Source organism: Photinus pyralis, unplaced genomic scaffold (assembly GCF_008802855.1).
Source record: "Photinus pyralis isolate 1611_PpyrPB1 unplaced genomic scaffold, Ppyr1.3 Ppyr1.4_LG1, whole genome shotgun sequence".
Lineage (NCBI taxonomy): Eukaryota > Metazoa > Arthropoda > Insecta > Coleoptera > Lampyridae > Photinus > Photinus pyralis.
This window is the reverse complement of record NW_022170249.1, coordinates 22,541,386-22,561,992: the sequence shown is the minus strand read 5'-3', so window position 1 is coordinate 22,561,992 and position 20,607 is coordinate 22,541,386. Positions and strand designations below refer to the sequence as shown.

The 20,607-nt window shown below is 36.1% G+C and overlaps 2 protein-coding genes and 3 long non-coding RNA genes across 9 annotated transcripts in view; 3 read left to right on the top strand and 2 right to left on the bottom strand.

The window, feature by feature from the left end:
- LOC116169926 overlaps positions 1-20,607 on the top strand; it is a 307,419-nt gene that overhangs the window by 5,175 nt on the left and 281,637 nt on the right. The gene's annotated exons all lie outside the window — the stretch shown is intronic.
- Positions 1,898-3,550, top strand: LOC116169931. Its single transcript, XR_004145128.1, has 2 exons — positions 1,898-2,436; positions 3,339-3,550. It is a non-coding gene; the product is annotated as an uncharacterized LOC116169931 (long non-coding RNA).
- On the bottom strand, positions 7,026-9,016 carry LOC116169855 (protein prune homolog 2). Of its 2 annotated transcripts, none has more exons than XM_031486037.1 (5): positions 8,709-9,016; positions 8,349-8,650; positions 7,727-8,303; positions 7,466-7,678; positions 7,026-7,416 (listed from the first exon to the last, which is right to left on the bottom strand). In XM_031486037.1, the coding sequence occupies exons 1-5, from the start codon at positions 8,711-8,713 to the stop codon at positions 7,287-7,289; spliced, it is 1,227 nt and encodes a 408-aa protein (XP_031341897.1). In that variant the 5' UTR covers positions 8,714-9,016; the 3' UTR covers positions 7,026-7,286. The 2 variants fall into 2 exon arrangements, with proteins under 2 accessions (XP_031341897.1, XP_031341901.1); XM_031486041.1 differs by having other exon boundaries at positions 8,349-8,664; positions 8,709-9,015.
- On the bottom strand, positions 14,579-18,844 carry LOC116169804 (RNA-binding protein spenito). 4 transcript variants are annotated; one of them, XR_004145079.1, is made up of 3 exons: positions 18,650-18,783; positions 15,627-18,575; positions 14,579-15,582 (listed from the first exon to the last, which is right to left on the bottom strand). XR_004145079.1 is itself a non-coding variant. In XM_031485995.1 (2 exons), the coding sequence occupies exon 2, from the start codon at positions 18,507-18,509 to the stop codon at positions 16,320-16,322; it is 2,190 nt and encodes a 729-aa protein (XP_031341855.1). In that variant the 5' UTR covers positions 18,510-18,575; positions 18,720-18,844; the 3' UTR covers positions 14,579-16,319. The 4 variants fall into 4 exon arrangements, 2 of the variants coding, with proteins under 2 accessions (XP_031341855.1, XP_031341848.1); XR_004145080.1 differs by having other exon boundaries at positions 14,579-15,572; XM_031485995.1 differs by having other exon boundaries at positions 14,579-18,575; positions 18,720-18,844.
- LOC116169936 lies at positions 18,848-19,656 on the top strand. The gene is made up of 2 exons (XR_004145130.1): positions 18,848-19,137; positions 19,184-19,656. It is a non-coding gene; the product is annotated as an uncharacterized LOC116169936 (long non-coding RNA).

Genomic DNA, 20,607 nt, shown 5'->3' with positions numbered 1-20,607 from the left:
CAAGTAAAAAGTATCAAGTATCAAGTATCAAGTATCAAGTATCAAGTATCAAGTATCAAGTATCAAGTATCAAGTATCAAGTATCAAGTATCAAGTACCAAGTATCAAGTATCAAGTATCAAGTATCAAGTATCAAGTATCAAGTATCAAGTATCAAGTATCAAGTATCAAGTATCAAGTATCAAGTATCAACTATCAAGTATCAAGTATCAAGTATCAAGTATCAAGTATCAAGTATCAAGTATCAAGTATCAAGTATCAAGTATCAAGTATCAAGTATCAAGTATCAAGTATCAAGTATCAAGTATCAAGTATCAAGTATCAAGTATCAAGTATCAAGTATCAAGTATCAAGTATCAAGTATCAAGTATCAAGTATCAAGTATCAAGTATCAAGTATCAAGTATCAAGTATCAAGTATCAAGTATCAAGTATCAAGTATCAAGTATCAAGTATCAAGTATCAAGTATCAAGTATCAAGTATCAAGTATCAAGTATCAAGTATCAAGTATCAAGTATCAAGTATCAAGTATCAAGTATCAAGTATCAAGTATCAAGTATCAAGTATCAAGTATCAAGTATCAAGTATCAAGTATCAAGTATCAAGTATCAAGTATCAAGTATCAAGTATCAAGTATCAAGTATCAAGTATCAAGTATCAAGTATCAAGTATCAAGTATCAAGTATCAAGTATCAAGTATCAAGTATCAAGTATCAAGTATCAAGTATCAAGTATCAAGTATCAAGTATCAAGTATCAAGTATCAAGTATCAAGTATCAAGTATCAAGTATCAAGTATCAAGTATCAAGTATCAAGTATCAAGTATCAAGTATCAAGTATCAAGTATCAAGTATCAAGTATCAAGTATCAAGTATCAAGTATCAAGTATCAAGTATCAAGTATCAAGTATCAAGTATCAAGTATCAAGTATCAAGTATCAAGTATCAAGTATCAAGTATCAAGTATCAAGTATCAAGTATCAAGTATCAAGTATCAAGTATCAAGTATCAAGTATCAAGTATCAAGTATCAAGTATCAAGTATCAAGTATCAAGTATCAAGTATCAAGTATCAAGTATCAAGTATCAAGTATCAAGTATCAAGTATCAAGTATCAAGTATCAAGTATCAAGTATCAAGTATCAAGTATCAAGTATCAAGTATCAAGTATCAAGTATCAAGTATCAAGTATCAAGTATCAAGTATCAAGTATCAAGTATCAAGTATCAAGTATCAAGTATCAAGTATCAAGTATCAAGTATCAAGTATCAAGTATCAAGTATCAAGTATCAAGTATCAAGTATCAAGTATCAAGTATCAAGTATCAAGTATCAAGTATCAAGTATCAAGTATCAAGTATCAAGTATCAAGTATCAAGTATCAAGTATCAAGTATCAAGTATCAAGTATCAAGTATCAAGTATCAAGTATCAAGTATCAAGTATCAAGTATCAAGTATCAAGTATCAAGTATCAAGTTCAAGTATCAAGTATCAAGTATCAAGTATCAAGTATCAAGTATCAAGTATCAAGTATCAAGTGAGAGAAGCTGCTCATGAGATTTAAAAGTGATTCAAAAAAGTTAGAAGTGATTCAAAAAAGTGATTCAAAAAAGTTAGAAGTGATTCAAAAAAGTGATTCAAAAAAGTTAGAAGTGATTCAAAAAAAGTTAGGAGTGATTCAAAAAAGTGATTCAAAAAAAGTTAGAAGTGATTCAAAAAAAGTTAGGAGTGATTCAAAAAAGTGATTCAAAAAAGTTAGGAGTGATTCAAAAAAGTGATTCAAAAAATGTTATGAGTTATTCAAAAAAGTGATTCAAAAAAAGTTAGGAGTGATTCAAAAAAGTTATTCAAAAAAGTGATTCAAAAAAGTTTTTTGAATTCAAAAAGGATTTCAAATCATTTTCTTGATTTAAAAAGGAATGTTTGAAAAAAAAACAAAAAAATTTAAAAATTTTTTTTATTGTATTTTTCAATAGTTACTTAATACATATGAATATAGATTCTCTTTTAAATTAAAAAAATTTCGTTTGCTTTCACAGTTTTCATTGTTTTTTTGCTGGGGGAGGCTATATGTCGTGTGATGAACTAGTGCCAGCTGCCAGCAAAGTGCAGTAGGGCAATTCTAGAGATGAACAAGTGTTTTTTTGTATTACAAAGATCTTCTTGTAACAGTGATAACTTAAAAAATAAATAACTTGATACGTATGTTCTCAATTGAAGCTACTAGCAGTGATTGACTACTAGTAGCTACCTTAGTAATCCTCGATGACGGATGGACCGGAATGATGATGACGACAGCGCCGAATCACTCACCCCTACAACAATAAGATTATCCAGTAAACGTGTCCTACCTAAGATTTGTTGACAATTGCAGAGTTGACTAGTTCCTTCGGTCTTCGCATCGGAAGTGTCGTCGTTTTACATAGCTAGCGATGGAGGTAGGTACTGCTTGAGACCGGCTAAAAAGTGAAGTCAGATTAAAAAATATCTTGTGATGGGTAACTACGTATCCCAAAAGAGCTGAGATATTTATGAAATAAATCAGATCAAATCAGTTGAATTTGGCCTGTAGAATCCATAATTTCAAACAGTTCCAAGACTGGACTACTAGATGAAAAGTTACAGCCCTTTGAATTTTCTTTAGAAATTGGTTTCTAGTCCATAACTTTTGATTGAGAAGTCTGATCGAAAAAGTACGAATTGTTTTGGATTCTACGCTCCAAAATTAATAAGAAAGTGCATAAATTAAAATGTACTTATGAAGGTAGTTTTGTAAGTGGCGACATCTCATTGGAACTGGTTCAACTATTACAAGAAAATAATTAGGAAAAGTATAGGTATTACCAAAGAGATGGCGCAAATGTACCATTTGCTTACACAAAAGACAATTCCAGATACTGGATCATTGAAGTACAATTGCTCTACAAATCCTACATGAAATTGCACATTTTCAACTGCCCTTTAAGGAAAATTGAGTCGGACGTGGCTATTAAGTGCATAAATTAAAATGTACTTATGAAGGTAGTTTCGTACGTGGCGACATCTCATTGGAACTGGTTCAACTATTACAAGAAAATAATTAGGAAAAGTATAGGGATTATAACCAAAGAGATGACAAGTATTTGAATACTGTTTACTGTATTCGAATATCTTTGAAAGTATTCGAATACTTTTGAAAGTACTCGAATACATTCTAAAGTATTTGAATACTTTTCAAAGTAGGTATCTGTATTGAGTATTTGCTTGTGCTGGACGTAAAAGTATAAGTGTAGTTAGCTCTTTGACACGCACTCATAATCGACTGTACTAATGTACTCACATACTGACTTTAATTTTCCAGAATCCAACAAATGAGCGTGGTTTCCTTACTGCACCTGTCGCTGTAACCTTCCACAGAGAGGAGATGGTATTTTAAGAGGAAGCGGTTACCTGGTATTCCCTAGAACAATTAATACATACCTATAAGAAACATTATGTAACATGCTACATAATAACTTGTGAGTGAATTAAGATGTACATCTTTTGTCTTTGTTAATAAATTTACTCACCGTCTGAACTGTACTTATTCTCATAAGGGAATTTCCAAAGTGGGGTTGGCGGGCTCCATTTGGAATTAGGAATCACTTATGAAGACGTGGTAACCTCATTTAAAGCTCCCCTCATTCAGGGAAGCGATCATTCGAAGAAATTTTGTATATATTTTTCTTCCACATTTTAAAGTGCAACAAAATAAGGCAGGTTTGATAAAAACTGTTCAAACAAAACCTGTTAAAGTACCTGATTCTTAACCCATTTTACACCACCAGTGAATTTCTCGAAGGGGTTTGAAAGACTTACAAACAGCTTACAATAAGGAAGTGAAGGCGGTAGGTACATAAGAAGGGAAGTTTGGGGCAGACCTGATTCTTAACCCATTTTACACCACTAGTGAATTTCCCAAAGGGGGTGAAAGACTTACAAACAGCTTACAATAAGGAAGTGAAGGATAGGTAGGTACCTACATAAGAAGGGAGGTTTGGGGCAGGCGTGAATTGGTGGAAGGAATTAACCTAGACAAATGATTACTGCGAAAAGGACATGAAAGATGACGACGAAAGGAGTAAGGCGTAAAAAAAGGTAGGTACAATAGGTGGTCGCTTAGCAGTTTTAAAAATTTCATATTGATTTTGTATTCTGTTAAACATACGGAAAATTTTCACATGTACCGCTTCATAGCAAACTTGAACGAAAGTAAGTCTGGCGATCATAGGCGTTTAGATTGTCAAATCACATTCTTTCGAAGTGTGATCTTATGATCATGATTGCTAAAGTTGTGAACAAACTGAGCATAAAAGTTTTATGATCACGAATTCCTAACCTATAAATGCAAGGATATTTTTGCTCAAATGTTAGGTTAGTCAATATTTGTAACTGAAGAGGAGCAAGTACTTCCACTTGTATTTAAATTATTTTCATAATCCAAACTAAAAATACGTTTGGCACGCCAATCGAGGTCATTGCGTTTAGAAAAGAAGGCTCGTTTCACTTTAAATGTCTTGCCTTTAAGATATCCCATGAGGTTTTATATTTGTAGGTGCTAGATACAGGCTAAAGCCTCTTCCCTTTCACATAATTTTGTTGTCTTTTGAAAAAAGAAAATTTTTTACATTTATACATTTTTTTTACAAGTTTGAAGTAAATAGTTCAGTTAATGTATACCCAGACCTAAGTTGAATATACAGTGATTTTCATGTAGAAGTAGACATAGGGATTTCCTATAGGAATTTCCTATGTTTACTTTTACATGATAAATGTCTGTTGAAAGACGCCTAACTTTATGCAACCAAAGTAACTACCTACAACAAATGAAGATCTGCCTGTCATATTAATTAATTTGAATATTATCGCTTTGACTTCCGTATTTTAATTTTCGTTCGTGTGCGATGTATTCGACTAAAGAAAAAGAATTGGTATAGTGCCGATAACAGTTAAAGGAGCTTAAGAGATTTATTTTCTGTGACGCCAAAGCAACGATATTCAAATTAAAATTAATATGACAGTCAGACCCATTGAATAAGCATTTTAAAGAAGTGTAACGCCCGTGTTAACTGATGAAATAAGAAAATCTGCCCAGGATTCTGTCGTCCCTCTGTTGTGGGGGAAAGTGAACCACAAATTTAAAGCTAGTTACCGACTTTGCAGATTTCTTTACTTCTTTAAAATTCCAACGTTGCCAGATGTTTGGCAAGCGCTTTGAGTTTGAATAAACTAGATTAAAATATTGAATAAGCTTTTATTCAATGCCAATAACAATATTATGTAAGGGAGGATCAATATGAAATATAAGATCATAAGGAACAATAAATAAAGTAAAAAATGTAGTTTTGATCTAATAAGAAAACGACAAGAACTGTTCTAAGGACCATTATCTTTACATAATAAACAATTACCTAGCTCCATATAAGGATCTGGTAATTTTAGGCACATTAATGATCTCAGTAATTAATTTCAGATTAATGTTAGAATGCGGACTTTCGTTATAAGTAATTACTAATTAGGTAGGGTGGTACCATTGAATAAGCACCTTATATATTCAATGGTCCAGTCCAGACTATATAACATTTTTTGACAAAAAAATTAGTTACCGTTTCAAACCGGGTTTTTCACGCAGGTGAAATGATTAGAAATTAGGGGAAAATAATTAAAACAGCTGAATTTTTCCGCGGATGAAAACCCAGGGGTTAAAAGGGGTGGAAAGTGGTGTTTTGCAATTTGTGGCAAAGCTACTAATTTTAGGCTTTAGGCTCAATATAAAAGTTATAGAGAATAAAAAAAATTAACGACTTTTGTAGGGGTATGAAATTTGGAGAAAACATAGCTTGTTTTATGATAAAAAAGGAGACAATTTTGGGCCCGTAAAGTTGAACAGTTTCCGAGATCTCACGATTTCTGAAAAAAACCGCCTCTTTTTCAAGGGGATGAAAAATCTATAATTAATTACATTCGCTTCAATAAAACGGACTAGGTACCGAAATGCTCGGTGCAAAAACATAAAATAAAATAAAGCTACTTTACGATATAACAAAGAAAAATATGACAACACTGTTCAACTCTGATAAACAAGGAAAAGAGAGGACCCCCAAGTATAACAACTGGTTTCCCTGTTTAAAATAGTAATTATTTACCGCCCGAGGCCAATATTTACATAATTAACCACTTTGCAGTGTATGCAACACACCTTACACCAATTTCAGGTTTCCTATGTGGTCACAACTTTATTTTTGTTTCAAGAAGTTATTTTGGTTGCATAAAATTAGGCGTCTTTTAGCAGACTATCATTTGAAAGTAGACATAGGAAATCCCTATGTCTACTCCTACATGAATAACACTGTATATCTTACACGCCCTAAAAATCTCCGCGATTCATGCATTCGTTTAGGCTGGCCTAATTTGAAAATCATATGTAAAGAATAAGTACATTGAAGTATATTGTTAATACAAACTTCCACACACCCACTAATGATTCCCCTGTATATTGTCGTCAATTGTTAATATTAGTTCATTGAGTTAGTATTAGTTATTTTCATTCATAGATCATACAAATGATCAAGTTTTCATTATCACTGTTATTGTTGACACCCTCAGTCCACAATGGGTTTCATTCGGCAAAGTATATCACTTACTCAAGGAATCAATGGAGCCAACATCTTTTCCAGGTCTCTCTGTTAGTTGACCTTCCATAAGTCAACTTGTTGTACATAAATTTTGAAACCACACTTTGACCTTGTTTCTTTCCATCTGGATTCACCTGCACACAATCCAAATGCATAATTTCTTCTTACATTGTGACCTGCACAATCCACACCCATCCAAGTTATTGACAAAAAAACCAATTCCCAAAGAAAATTTAAAAGCTTAATTTTCTGATTTTGAAAGTTGGGAGTCTACAGGCCAGAATATACCTGGTTGTTTTGCAAATGAATTTAGATAAAACTGATTTGAAAATAACAAACACTAACAATTAATTTTTATAATAATACTTTCAGTGTTGCTTTACAAATACTAAAATATATATATATTGCTAATACTTTTCCTACATACCACATAATAAATAAGGAATGTTATAGTAACGACCACAAAATGAACATGCAAGTATAAAAAAAGTCTGTAAACGTACTCATTGCATTACTATACCACAATTCGAGAGACTGACTACACAACATAATAATCTTAACTAAACTCGACGTATTCAAACGAAAACAAGAAGCACTGGGATGACGGCGGCGGTGAGTGTTGTGCACAAAAATCACTAGGAACCATAATGAAAGCTATCGTAAGCCTTAACTTTATCCGGAATTGCATTACACTCTAATGGGGGAATTCTAATATACAGCTCTTTTAAATTCCCCACATAAGTAATTTTTCTATAAAACTTGGAACTGAAACAAAACTGTTTATCGAAACATCCGCAACACTTCCGTTAATTACCTAATGAATGGCTTAGCCATAAAAAGCATGGTTTTAATCCATAAAGTCGGATGAACTAGGTATAAGTGGAGAAGATTCTTCCTCAATTTCCTACCAATCATATGATAACAGCGTTTAAGCCAGCTGAATGACGGAAGACGAGTTGCTCCTCCATGTAGATAGGTCAATACGTAGTCATCGGTTACCAAACGATCCAATGTCCACAAAACGTATCTAAAACATAAATAATTAGCGTCTTTAATTTAAGAGGCACACACTAACAAGAACAAGTTGTCCATTACATAATCATAATCGACACGGGACCGGTCCGGTAGAAAGCACGACGAAAACACGACAATAGCAGTGTGACCACCGGTCCTTAAATAACCACCGTGCGACAACACTCGCTTGTAAGGTTCAATTACTCTCATATCGATACTACGTTGTTCCCCGTCCGGCAAGGACATGCATTGGAAATGCCTAACTTGTTGCTTCTCTTCACTTGCAGTTAAAGGTTCGATGGGCTCAGACGCGCAATCGTTCTGTAAACTTTGGATGTCTTCCGATTTCAGACTATCTGTAATACTGTCGATACTCGAAACGTCACTATCATCGCCACTGACGGGTATAACTTTGATGAGCTTCAGTTTATTACTACGACGGCCGTGCGCCAAGAAATTTAAGTTGCCCTCCTTTTCGTTCATTGTTAAAGAAACATTTTGTAAATTCGAGCTTAAACGGGCTTCGTAGACGGAATTGTCATTTTCATTGTCGCTCAAATCGGCGGCGACGGTAAATTCTTGTTGAGCTTCATTTTTAATTCGTCTAATCGTAATGGCGGAAGGACTTGGCGGACAATCTGTAAATTACGAATTAGTTGTGGAATTAAGAAACGAATTTTAACCTGGTAAAGCATTGGGATCGTAATTCTCCACAGTAGTTTCGTAGTTATGGTAGTTTCTGTGCTTTGCCTGCTCCGGTATAAGATCTGGGTAATCGGTGGATATCGGTGAAGTAGGTGAATACATAAGCGGGTGAGAGTCGGTGGCGTTTTGAGAAGATAACATTTTATTTGCGATTGAGGATTCGTTGTTGAGATTTGTACTTAAATTTACGGTATCAATATCATTTGTATTGTCATAAGTTGGACTAGAATTAGAATTTTCGGTAAGATGTAAGTCATGAGATTCTTCATTCCTTTCGGAACTGGAATTAAATGTCTGATTGAATTAGGTGAACGTACACTTTCGGTTAAAGTAATCACCTCATTTTTCAATAAGCCTCTTTCTTGTAATTGTTATGAATAATTTATAATTGTAAATATTTAAACAGGACCATAACATCTGCGGCACACACGTGCCATTTTGTTTTACAATTGCTAGGTTGCCAAATTTACTTGTCAAAGAAACCATAGACCCAACTTACCCATAGACATCTTGAAGTAAACATGGAGAAGATATACCGGGTGTTACAAAAAGACTGTAAGAATTTCCCGCAGAAATATCCGAGTTCAGAGCTGAGCAGTATTCGATTTTGTAAACACTTTTCAGTATTCAAATACTTTGTAATTAAATACTTTTATGGAAGCAGTATTTATAACTCGAATACTTTCGCAAATATACTATAAGAAAGGTCCTGGTACCTCATATATAATAATAATACGCTTTTACTGCTCTTAAATTTGTATATAACAATAGAAATAAAAAAAAAACTAACCTCAGGGAAAGGGACTACATTCAGCGCACAAAGCGCAGTTCTTCCAAGTAGCCCCCATACAAAGTATAACTTGACATTTTTTAAGTACCTTGTATTAAGACTTTTATCTAGTACCATTTTAAATTTGTAATGTACCTATTTGAGTGACAAGTATTCGAATACCTTTTACTGTATTCGAATACTTTTGAAAGTATTCGAATACATTCTAAAGTATTTGAATACTTTTCAAAGTATCTGTATTTAGTATTTGCTTGCGCTGGACGTAAAAGTATTTAGTATTCAAATACTTCTGATTTGTCTAAACTCTAAAGTATTTACTATTTAGTATGCAAATACTTTTTGAAAGTATTCTGCCCTGCTTTGATTGGAACTGGTTCAACTATTACAAGAAATTATTTTGGAAAAGTATAGGGATTGCCAAAGAGATGGCGCAAATGTAACAATTGCATTCACAAAAGACAATTCCAGATACTGGATCATTGAAGTACAATTGCTCCACAAATCCTACATGAAATTGCACATTTTCAACTGTCCTTTAAGGAAAATTGAGTCGGACGTGGCTATTAAGTGCTTAAATTAAAATGTTCTTGTGAAGGTATTTACGTACGTGGCGACATCTCATTGGAACTGGTTCCACTATTACAAGAAAATAATAAGGAAAAGTATAGCGATTACCAAAGAGATGGCGCAAATGTACCAATTGCATACACAAAACCCAATTCCAGATACTGAATTATTGACGTACAATTGCTCTACAAATCCTACATGAAATTGCACATTTTCAACTGCCCTTTAAGGAAAATTGAGTCGGACGTGGCTATTAAGTGCATAAATTAAAATGTTCTTGTGAAGGTATGTCGTACGTGGCGACATCTCATTGGAACTGGTTCAACTATTACAAGAAAATAATTTAGGAAAAGTATAGGGATTACCAAAGAGATGGCGCAAATGTACCAATTGCATACACAAAAGACAATTCCAGATACTGGATCATTGAAGTACAATTGCTCTACAAATCCTACATGAAATTGCACATTTTCAACTGCCCTTTAAGGAAAATTGAGTCGGACGTGGCTATTAAGTGCATAAATTAAAATGTTCTTGTGAAGGTAGTTTCGTACGTGGCGACATCTCATTGGAACTAGTTCAACTATTACAAGAAAATAATAAGGAAAAGTATTGGATTACCAAAGAGATGGCGCAAATGTACCAATTGCATACACAAAAGACAATTCCAGATACTGGATCATTGAAGTACAATTGCTCTACAAATCCAACATGAAATTGCACATTTTCAACTGCCCTTTAAGGAAAATTGAGTCGGACGTGGCTATTAAGTGCATAAATTAAAATGTTCTTTTGATAGTAATTTCGTACGTGGCGACATCTCATTGGAACTGGTTCAACTATTACAAGAAAATAATAAGGAAAAGTATAGGGATTACAAAAGAGATGGCGCAAATGTACAAATTGCATACACAAAAGACAATTTCCAGATACTGGATCATTGAAGTACAATTGGTCTACAAATCCTACATGAAATTGCACATTTTCAACTGCCCTTTAAGGAAAATTGAGTCGGACGTGGCTATTAAGTGCATAAATTAAAATGTTCTTGTGAAGGTATTTACGTACGTGGCGACATCTTATTGGAACTGGTTCAACTATTACAAGAAAATAATAAGGAAAAGTATAGGGATTACCAAAGAGATGGCGCAAATGTACCAATTGCATTCACAAAAGACAATTACAGATGCTGGATCATTGAAGTACAATTGCTCTACAAATCCTACATGAAATTGCACATTTTCAACTGCCCTTTAAGGAAAATTGAGTCGGACGTGGCTATTAAGTGCATACATTAAAATGTTCTTGTGAAGGTAATTTCGTACGTGGCGACATCTCATTGGAACTGGTTCTACTAATACAAGAAAATAATAAGGAAAAGTATAGCGATTACCAAAGAGATGGCGCAAATGTACCAATTGCATACACAAAACCCAATTCCAGATACTGAATTATTGACGTACAATTGCTCTACAAATCCTACATGAAATTGCACATTTTCAATTGCCCTTTAAGGAAAATTGAGTCGGACATGGCTATTAAGTGCATAAATTAAAATGTTCTTGTGAAGGTATTTTCGTACGTGGCGACATCTCATTGGAACTGGTTCAACTATTACAAGAAAATAATTAGGAAAAGTATAGGGATTACCAAAGAGATGGCGCAAATGTACCAATTGCATACACAAAACCCAGAGACTTGTTATAACTAGACCGCGCGTAACGTAGATTTTACTATAAACGCCTGTTGTCAAGATAGGATAGGCAACCAACTGTTCATCGCGGGGCAGACGTACGTTCTGCAGCTTGCTTTAGCCATGTTTATTCTAAATTTTTAATGCATCGCTTGATACGTGCAACAATCCTCCACGATTTTTTCTAGTTAAAAGCTTTGAATGACTCTCTGATGCGAATATCGCATCTGCACATATGGAACATTTAACAGACTTAGCTATTTTTCTTGTAACAAAACCTGAAATATACTTAGTACCTAGTTACGTCTATACCTAATAGGCAAATAGGTATTGCCGTTGTCTTGCTGGTAAAGGATGTCGAATAATAGTTCTACGTTATTTTAAGTGAATGGGAAAGTCGAAAACGCTCGTTATTGCATTATTGTTTAACACCTTCGTAGGTACCTTTCTAAAATCGGCTTCATTCCCCGCAAATGCACTATGGTGGGAGTAAATTTTTCTCTTCGAATGGCTCTGATCCATTGGCCCTTTAAACTTGTATCCGTTGAAAATCAGCATATTATTTAAAAATGTATCGACAGAGTACATGTTGATAGGCACAAGTTAACCTAAGTTTATTGGTTTATTCTCAACAGAAATTTATATGTTCACTAATTCGAGCTAATCACGAGAATGATTAATGAACGGAACATCTAAAATAACAGCTTATTTCATTATACTGCATATCATCTCAGCGATTTTTGCCCCGCGGTGCATTGTGTGTTGCATACTGTGTCGACAACACCTTAGATACGTTAAGCGCAGTCTAGTTATAGCAAGTCTCTGACAAAACCCAATTTCAGATACTGAATTATTGACGTACAATTGCTCTACAAATCCCACATGAAATTGCACATTTTCAACTGCCCTTTACGGAAAATTGAGTCGGACGTGGCCATTAAGTGCTTAAATTAAAATGTTCTTGTGAAGGTATTTACGTACGTGGCGACATCTCAATGGAACTGGTTCAACTATTACAAGAAAATAATAAGGAAAAGTGTAGGGATTACCAAAGAGATGGCGCAAATGTACCAATTGCATACACAAAAGACAATTCCAGATACTGGATCATTGAAGTACAATTGCTCTACAAATCCTACATGAAATTGCACATTTTCAACTGCCCTTTACGGAAAATTGAGTCGGACGTGGCCATTAAGTGCTTAAATTAAAATGTTCTTGTGAAGGTATTTACGTACGTGGCGACATCTTATTGGAACTGGTTCAACTATTACAAGAAAATAATAAGGAAAGGTATAGGGATTACCAGAGATGGCGCAAACCGCAGTCCAGCATCAACTGGACTTCTTATAGGGAACCAATAGGTTTCCTTAACCAACTTGAGACGCCAATATTACGCTACCACTACCTGCAAGGACAATAGACTGTGCACGTGTTAATCTTGAACACCGATAGGTATTATCGCACAGTTGCGTTTTAGTTTTCAAAATTCGCCCTATTTTTGGACACGCCAAATTAATACTACCCCCAACACAAGGAAGGTAAATAAGATAGTACTTACGCCTGTCGCCGTTGATTAATTAACTTCACCTTACTAATTTTGAGCCGTCGGTTTCGCCAATCTCCAAGTACCACCACACCGCTCGTGGATCCTTATCCCACTTCTGATTTGTTACTACTAAAAATGAATTACGCCAATAATGAAATCATTTATTAATGGAAGAACGCCAAGAGAATGAATGTCACTCTCGAGCGCACTTGACTGGTTATTCGCGCCGTAAAGTTAATCTTTGAAAATTTGTATCTTTAATTAGTTCGTAACAAATTTGGATAATTGACTCTTCATATCTGTTTTGATAAAGGTGTAGAATCGCAACCCATTTACCTTTTTTGGGTGTTTAAGTCACCTCATGAGAAATCAAAATTCCGATTATAACAATCACACAAAAAAACCACGGTTAAAACAAAATTAAACCATTTTAAATTGCGTATATTATCCCAATTTTACATGCATTTTAATTAAATGAAAACTCGCCTTTAGTCCAGCAGTTCAATTTCTCGAAGAGAAAGACCATAATCCTACACTGCATTTATCACTGAAATAACGCTGCATACACCGTACCGTTTAAACTTTCGCGAACTAATGCGCGAAAAATTGAAAAGTGAAGCGATAACAGGCCAGCGTCGGCGCAACCTCTTATATAGTCACCAATATCTTAATTGAAAAGTTGCATCTGTTGCTTACGTTGAGTACACGTTTGGCGATTAGTCACAAAACAATTATTTTTTAAAATGTATATAGCTATGTATTATACAAACGCATTTTTAGCAAGCCTCTTTGAAAAAATATCTATCTACCTTCTTTTTTTAGTCTTTCCCGTGCTGTTTTTTATGTCACCATATCAAATACCTTTTATAGTAATCTAAAATACCACGCATGCCTTTGGAAGCTCAAGTTAGGTACGATTTCCCCATTTAAACAATTAAACACAATGGGTAGTAATTACAAATTCCAATATGGCGGACAAATGGGCGGGGACAACCGATAGTGCGTTAGGACAAGGCTTGATAGAAAACTTCAGGTTTTTCAGGACAGTGATATAATTATTCACCAACACCCTTTGCATTGTTACAGTTAGTTTTATCAACTAATTAATTAATATGTAAATGATATGTAAATAGAATAAGTTGCAAGGCATTTGTTTTAATTAAATTGTTTCCTTTTTTCTTGCAAATTATAATTTTGCATGGCTAACTTGATTAGTAGATGTGTAGTACGTTGATCATCAAAAGGATTACTTACGAAGCTGCAGCCAATTGGATAGTTTAATCAAATCAGAATCATCTCTCGACCGTCTGGAAGGCCGAAGTTCAATACAAAGGAGTTTTCACAAAAAGCTTCCAAGGCCTCACATACTTTCATGCTTGTAGGAAAAAGTTGAGTCTTTCATCCCTCGGGCTCCTGCTACGACACCATGATTTAATACTGTACAAATGTAAATATCCCAGTCTCCAGTTCGAGCTCCTTGAATGGAGATATGAATAAATGTAACTTGTTCCAAGTACTGTGACCACAATTTAAGAGTTCTGGAAACGTTTGGACTTTGTTTCAATAGAATTAACGTTCGTTTTAATGCGTAGTTTTCTTTTAGATCTTCAAACTTGCTTCCATTATGGGTACCTACTATAAGTTCATGAATAGCATCTCTTAGGTGTTGATAGATTCAGAGTCTAAAGCCAATTAAGAATATGTACCGCAATTTGACAAAAGTTCGGCAACTGTTTCATTGGACTAAGTAATTTAATTATACATAAGCATTGAATTTATGTAGAAAAGACGATTTTAAGAAGCAAATATTAACTTTCATGTAAACAATAGTTAAAAACATCAAACAAGGCTAATAATGGTTAGGTCTTTGATCCACCATTTTGGATGGAAGCTTAAATGAGAAGTTGAGACTTTTCAGGGTTTGTTACTTTTAAACAGTTGATCTTCAAATTTTCAGCTCTTACTATACACTTTTTATCCTAAAAGTACTGGGCTAATTTATAACTGAATCAAAACAAATGTCATTTCCCTGAAACTAAAACAACTTACGCAATGAACCCATACACTGTTCAAGTAGGCCAGTTTTACAAGCAAAACAATTGCATAAATAGAACCGGTAATTCGGGTTTTTTTGGACGTTTAGGTATGCCCAGATAAACGGCAATGGTGCATTTCTCATAAAATTCCATGACAACTTCCAGATTTTCCCGTTTGTTAAATGCAAATTCGCTAATTACGAGTTTGGAGAATTTTTCTACTTGTCAATTCTCCCAGGCTTGGCTAATGAATAATTACTTTTAATTTCTTTACAAAATTTATAGAAAAACCTGGAGGATTTAATAATCATTACACAATTCATAACAAAAGTGCTTAATTACTAAATGTAATTTGTCACAAACACAAATTGTAACATTTTACTGTCACATGTAAATTGATCAACAGTTCTTAGTGACAGTACCAAATGATTTGGTAATATGCCTACATAAATTAAGCACATTCAATGAGAGAAAATATCACAGAAATCATACCCAGGAAAATACAATGTTGTACAATTAAATTTTGAAGATCTTTGACATGTTTACGATGTATTCCCAGAACCATATCTGGAATTTACTGAAAAAAAATGAGTTTTTTAAACAAGTTTTCACAAAACTTACCAAGCATCACTGCTTTCAATCAGAAAAAAAAATTGGAAGCACAACACCAGCACAGTTTTTATTAATGAGAAATACATAATGATGAATTTATATAGTTTCACAAGCACTATAAATAAACACGAGCAGAGAGGCTAGTTCATTAACAAAATGAGAACTGTGAATAATTCACTGAAATGTTCAAATTTTCCTGGTCACATTCGATAAAACACTACTCTTACACCTTTTTGTTTATAAAACAAATGTAAGTACAGTTCTTTCACATATTCTTAGAAAGCGTCACACGCAATTTCAGGCAATAAAAGTTGAGAACCCAATTTCACATCACCGAACAGGAAAAACAAAAAAAAAATGGGAAAGAACTGCAGCACTACACTGCTCACTAACAATAAACCAGTAGGTACAAGTTTGAGTCAAGAACTGCACAAGATTCTTCAAATATAAACATGATCACAAATTCATGAATAAAGTGACTTAGCGTTGCTCACCAATCTCCTGAAATAACTCAAAAAATGTTAGATTTTACTTACTAGGTACGTTAAGACTATGATAAGATGACCTACTATCGAGTTAATAGCTTGTCTCTCTACTTAAAAAAAGATAAAAAAATAAAATTGGAAATCAAAAATAATCTAAAAATCGCCTACTGTGTATACCATACGTGTGGCCAAAGAAAAATAAAAGGAAAAGATAGGTTTAGGCAGTGCCACCACGTACCACAACTATAATCAAGTGGTCTTCCTTCATAGCTTCGTCGGGTAAGTTGGGACAGGAACGTTTTATTAGTTCCGTGGAGAAGGGACAAGGAGGGAAAGAATATAATACTCCCGTTGCTTCGGTTTCTTTGTTAAGCAGTGATATTACACCTGCGGCTTCCTTCTGTTTTAAATACGAGACCAGATTTCTGAGTGGTCTGGTTTGAACACTACTGTCGTCGTTAGTGACCGAAGCCGTCGATCCGGCCAAACCTAAAAATATCGCGTGAGACGAAGCACTAGAAATCCGTTTTTGCACGTCCTCCAATTTCGGTTGATCTAATCTCAGTCGTTGCGTAATTCGCAATTGATGCTTGCCATCTTCGTCCTTCATTAAGCCGTCGACGATATCCGTATCGCCATCTATTAAATGGAACTTGGCGGGGAAAAGCGAATTCTTGAGTATTAAAGCCCCTTGCCAAATCGTCGAACATTTTCGTGCCACTTCGGGCAGTGTACGACTTGAAGCGAGTAAACCGGCTCTACGCGAGCCGCTGTCCGAATCGGAGTCGGGCGACCGGCGGGGAGAACGTGACCGTGATCTGTCGGCACCTCGCGATCCAGACCGCCGCCTCTCGTATTCGGGATCACCAACCGGTCTATTCCACTCGTCTTCCGGGTACCTATAGGGCCCTCGACTGCCGCCCCTTCGCTCGGCGTAAACCGGCCTACCTCTATATCCTCTGGGATAGCCGGCTTCGCCCTCGTACACGTCGTACTCATATTCGACACCCCGTCTGTACTCCACCACTTCATCATGCGGCGGATACACTTGCTTCGGCCGATGGTACGGTAACGGCGGATTGACATCCGAAAAATCCGTGCGTAAACGCCGTTCCGGGCCACCCAGCGGGAACCCTCGCATTTCCTTTACCGCCGCGGTCGCGGCGTCGATGCTGTCGTACAAAATATAAGCCTGAGTATCCCCCTTCGTGTAATCGATCTTTTTAATCGCACCGAACCTGTCAAATTCGCGCTCCAACTGCGGAACCGAAGTCCACGGCCCCAAACCGCCGACCCAAATGCGAGTGGTGGGCGTGACTTTTCCGTATCCGATTTTACATTGGAATTTTCCGATGTACTGCCCAGAAAGCTCGACTTTAGCGCGATGCGCCATGTCCAAGGTTTGAAATCGTACAAACGCAAACGCGTTGCCGGTTCCCGGCGGCGGCCTTTTGATGTCGATGTCTTCGACGACACCGTACCGGCCGAAAATTCGGCGTAATTCTTCTTCGGTTATATTGATCTCTAGATTACCGGCAAACAGCGTTCTGGTAGAGAGAGGATCATCTTCGGGGGAGATATGATGTAAATAGTTGGGGAACTTATCTTTTTTGTTTTCGGCTTTTTCGAATGGGGGACGAGGAACTGTATGCCTTGGTGGGCCGTACGCGTGTCCGGGTGGCAGATGTGGGGGGCCGTGGTGTACGGGCTGACGTGATAAGTACTCGTGATGGGGTGCAGGCAATGCCTCTCGCCTGTAAGGATCTCGATGTACGGGTACACCGGGCGGAGGACCGTACACACGTTCATACCGGTCAATTGAACGTAAACGCTCCGGGCCAGGTGATCTGGCATAATAATGACGATCATATTCGGGACTAATAGATCGAGGTCTACCTCGATACATTTCAGCGGCAGGACGAGCAACTTCGTAAGCCACTTCCACGAGAGCTACTTTATCGTAAATAATTATACGAGGTTTACCATGCTTAGCATCACGTGCGTCCTCGGGACTACGAAAACAAACATAAGCTACCCGCTCGTCTAACTCGTGAGAAATTCGAATACTTAAATCACCGTACTTCTTATACTCTCTATACAGGGTGTCTTTAATAAGCTCGTCACTCGCTTTAGGATGCAGTGCACTGACGCACAACACTTTGTAAGGATACCGTTCGGGAGGTCGGAGATATTCGTCACGATGGGGCGAAATATACCGTGGTCTCGGACTGGGGGTACGACTGCGGCGACGTCGTATACGCTCCGGAGTGATTCTTTCGTCGGAACTATCGTCGTAGCGGCCCATGCTTGAACGAGATCTTTTGCTACGTGGAGGTGTGTCCCGATCACTACTCCTCTTCATATTCTGTATTCTTACAGTAATTCGGTCTCTTCCAGAGCCGATCATACGCACTCTGCACAGCTACACAACCGATAACACCACCACAATGGATGACGCGACACCACTCCTCACCTAAAAACACAACACAGACACTCATATTTGCCTACAACACAAGTTAAAGACTTAATGTAACATTAAAAACATACTTTTTTATTCTACACGGCACTGCAAAATGTATAATTTACACATAATACACGATGGATGAACGTACCTCACCTTCACAAATTGAATACAAAATGGACGACCGAGGAGTTGACGAAGGAAGGAAATGCAAGGAAAAAATTCAATACACCATCTACCAATCAAAAGCAAGCATCTCCATCAAGAATGCCAACTGATTTGCAGATGTTTTGCATATTGACTCCCTCGGTACTGCGCAAACGCAAGCGCGCTTAAATTTGAATTTGCATGAAAACTTTATAGTCTAAGAAACATAACCTGCAAACGTTATAATTGAAAAAAATTTAATTTAGCTGCTTACCTATTGTAAGTAGGTGTTGTAGGTAGGTATAATGTTAATGCCATGTTATCAAGATGAATTTTGTTGTTATCTACATTTCAAGTACATGGCTATGAATACCTCGAGGAATTCCTAGAGTATGCCAAAGGCGATAGGAAGAAACTGTTTCACTAAGTACTGTAACAGTTAATTAGAAATAGGTAATTTAATCTACTTACAGCAATAACGTTACAAACCTACGGTAGAGAGAGAGTTGGGAATGGGAAACAGTCGGCTTGCGAAACACATATGGAACACCGGAATTCAAAATAGGAAGAAAAGGGGAAGCATAAACACAATATGGTATATAATACACCATGGTATCAACTGACAGCATTTGCGGAAGCTAAAAGTGCTACTAGTGTAAACAGTTTTGTGAGAACTTGCGACAGCAATGGCTCACCCAACTTGCCCAACAGTTTATCGTGACACTTTATTGCTCACAGTGTATAAAATACATGTGCAAGTTTCTCGCGCGAGATTGTCGCAAGTAACTTGCTAGTCTATCTGCACCTAGATAGGAAAAAATGGAGCACAATAGTTTATAGCTTGGTTTATAGTGACTTATCTGGTAGAATACCTATGTTAATTTATTTTCTGTACACCATGATGGTAGAAGGGTTTTGATTATAATAAATAATATTACAATTCTTATTGTTTATTCCATATTATGCTGTAAACGATCATGACGGTTGTTGGGGCTATTATGTAACTGGAATAGTGATGACCAAAGGCTATTAATTCGAGCGCGTTAAAGCAAATTCAAATTTAAGCGCGCTTGCGTACCGAGGGAGTCAATATGCAACACATCTGCAAGTATGCCAACTGCGCAATTTGAAAAACCTAAATCCGCAGCGTCCATACAGGGTAGTCTTAAAGAAAGTATCTATTATACCTATAAAAATAGGAAAATTACTTAATAGACAAATTACTTCATTCGTGACCGTATATCGTAAAATTCTTTCACGTCTGTTTGGGTAACTGGAAAATACCTCGGACCACGTTCGGATCATCCACCACTGGGACCCATTTATACTCGATTAATCCACAGATTTTTAAATTTGTGATTACTGTGGGCGCTTATAAAGACAGTAGGCATCTTTGGTAGTCACTGTTCAGCTAGTTGATCAGACAAGTGATCAGATTACTTTTCGCTGCTCTAGTTACACAAAATGTTACACTAAACTGATTCCGTGGCTTATGTAACTTGAATAGGTAGGTAACTAACCGTGAAGATCGCGCTCTAAAGGAAAAGATTTCATTTCTACAACTTTTGCATGTTATTTCTTATGACAAATTAAATGAGATTTTTGTATTGTGCTTATATTTCGCCCTTTGGATTTAGCAACATTTGTTTTAATGTACACATTTCGGCGAAATTAAAAGGTAAGAAATTGTCGTTCTGTTAAACATAAGATTCATGGGTTGATTGGATAATTTTTGAATTTTAACCACTCTGAATTCAGTGAGGCCCACTGAACCTGAAATTCAGCCAATCTGCTACAATTTACTCTTGGGGATGAGTCATACAACACTCTTACTTTGAATTAACTCTAGCGGGAAAGATTTTTACGTGCAACGAAACGTGTCAAAAAAACATGGAAT

Excerpts from the sequence above, each read along its gene's own strand:
- LOC116169804 (XM_031485995.1), bottom strand. The coding sequence starts at position 18,509 with ATGATCGGCTCTGGAAGAGACCGAATTACTGTAAGAATACAGAATATG.
- LOC116169855 (XM_031486037.1), bottom strand. Across the intron at positions 8,304-8,348 it reads CGATCCCAATGCTTTACCAG|ATTGTCCGCCAAGTCCTTCC; the intron begins GTTAAAATTCGT and ends CGTAATTTACAG. Across the intron at positions 7,679-7,726 it reads GTAATGGACAACTTGTTCTT|ATACGTTTTGTGGACATTGG; the intron begins GTTAGTGTGTGC and ends TTTATGTTTTAG.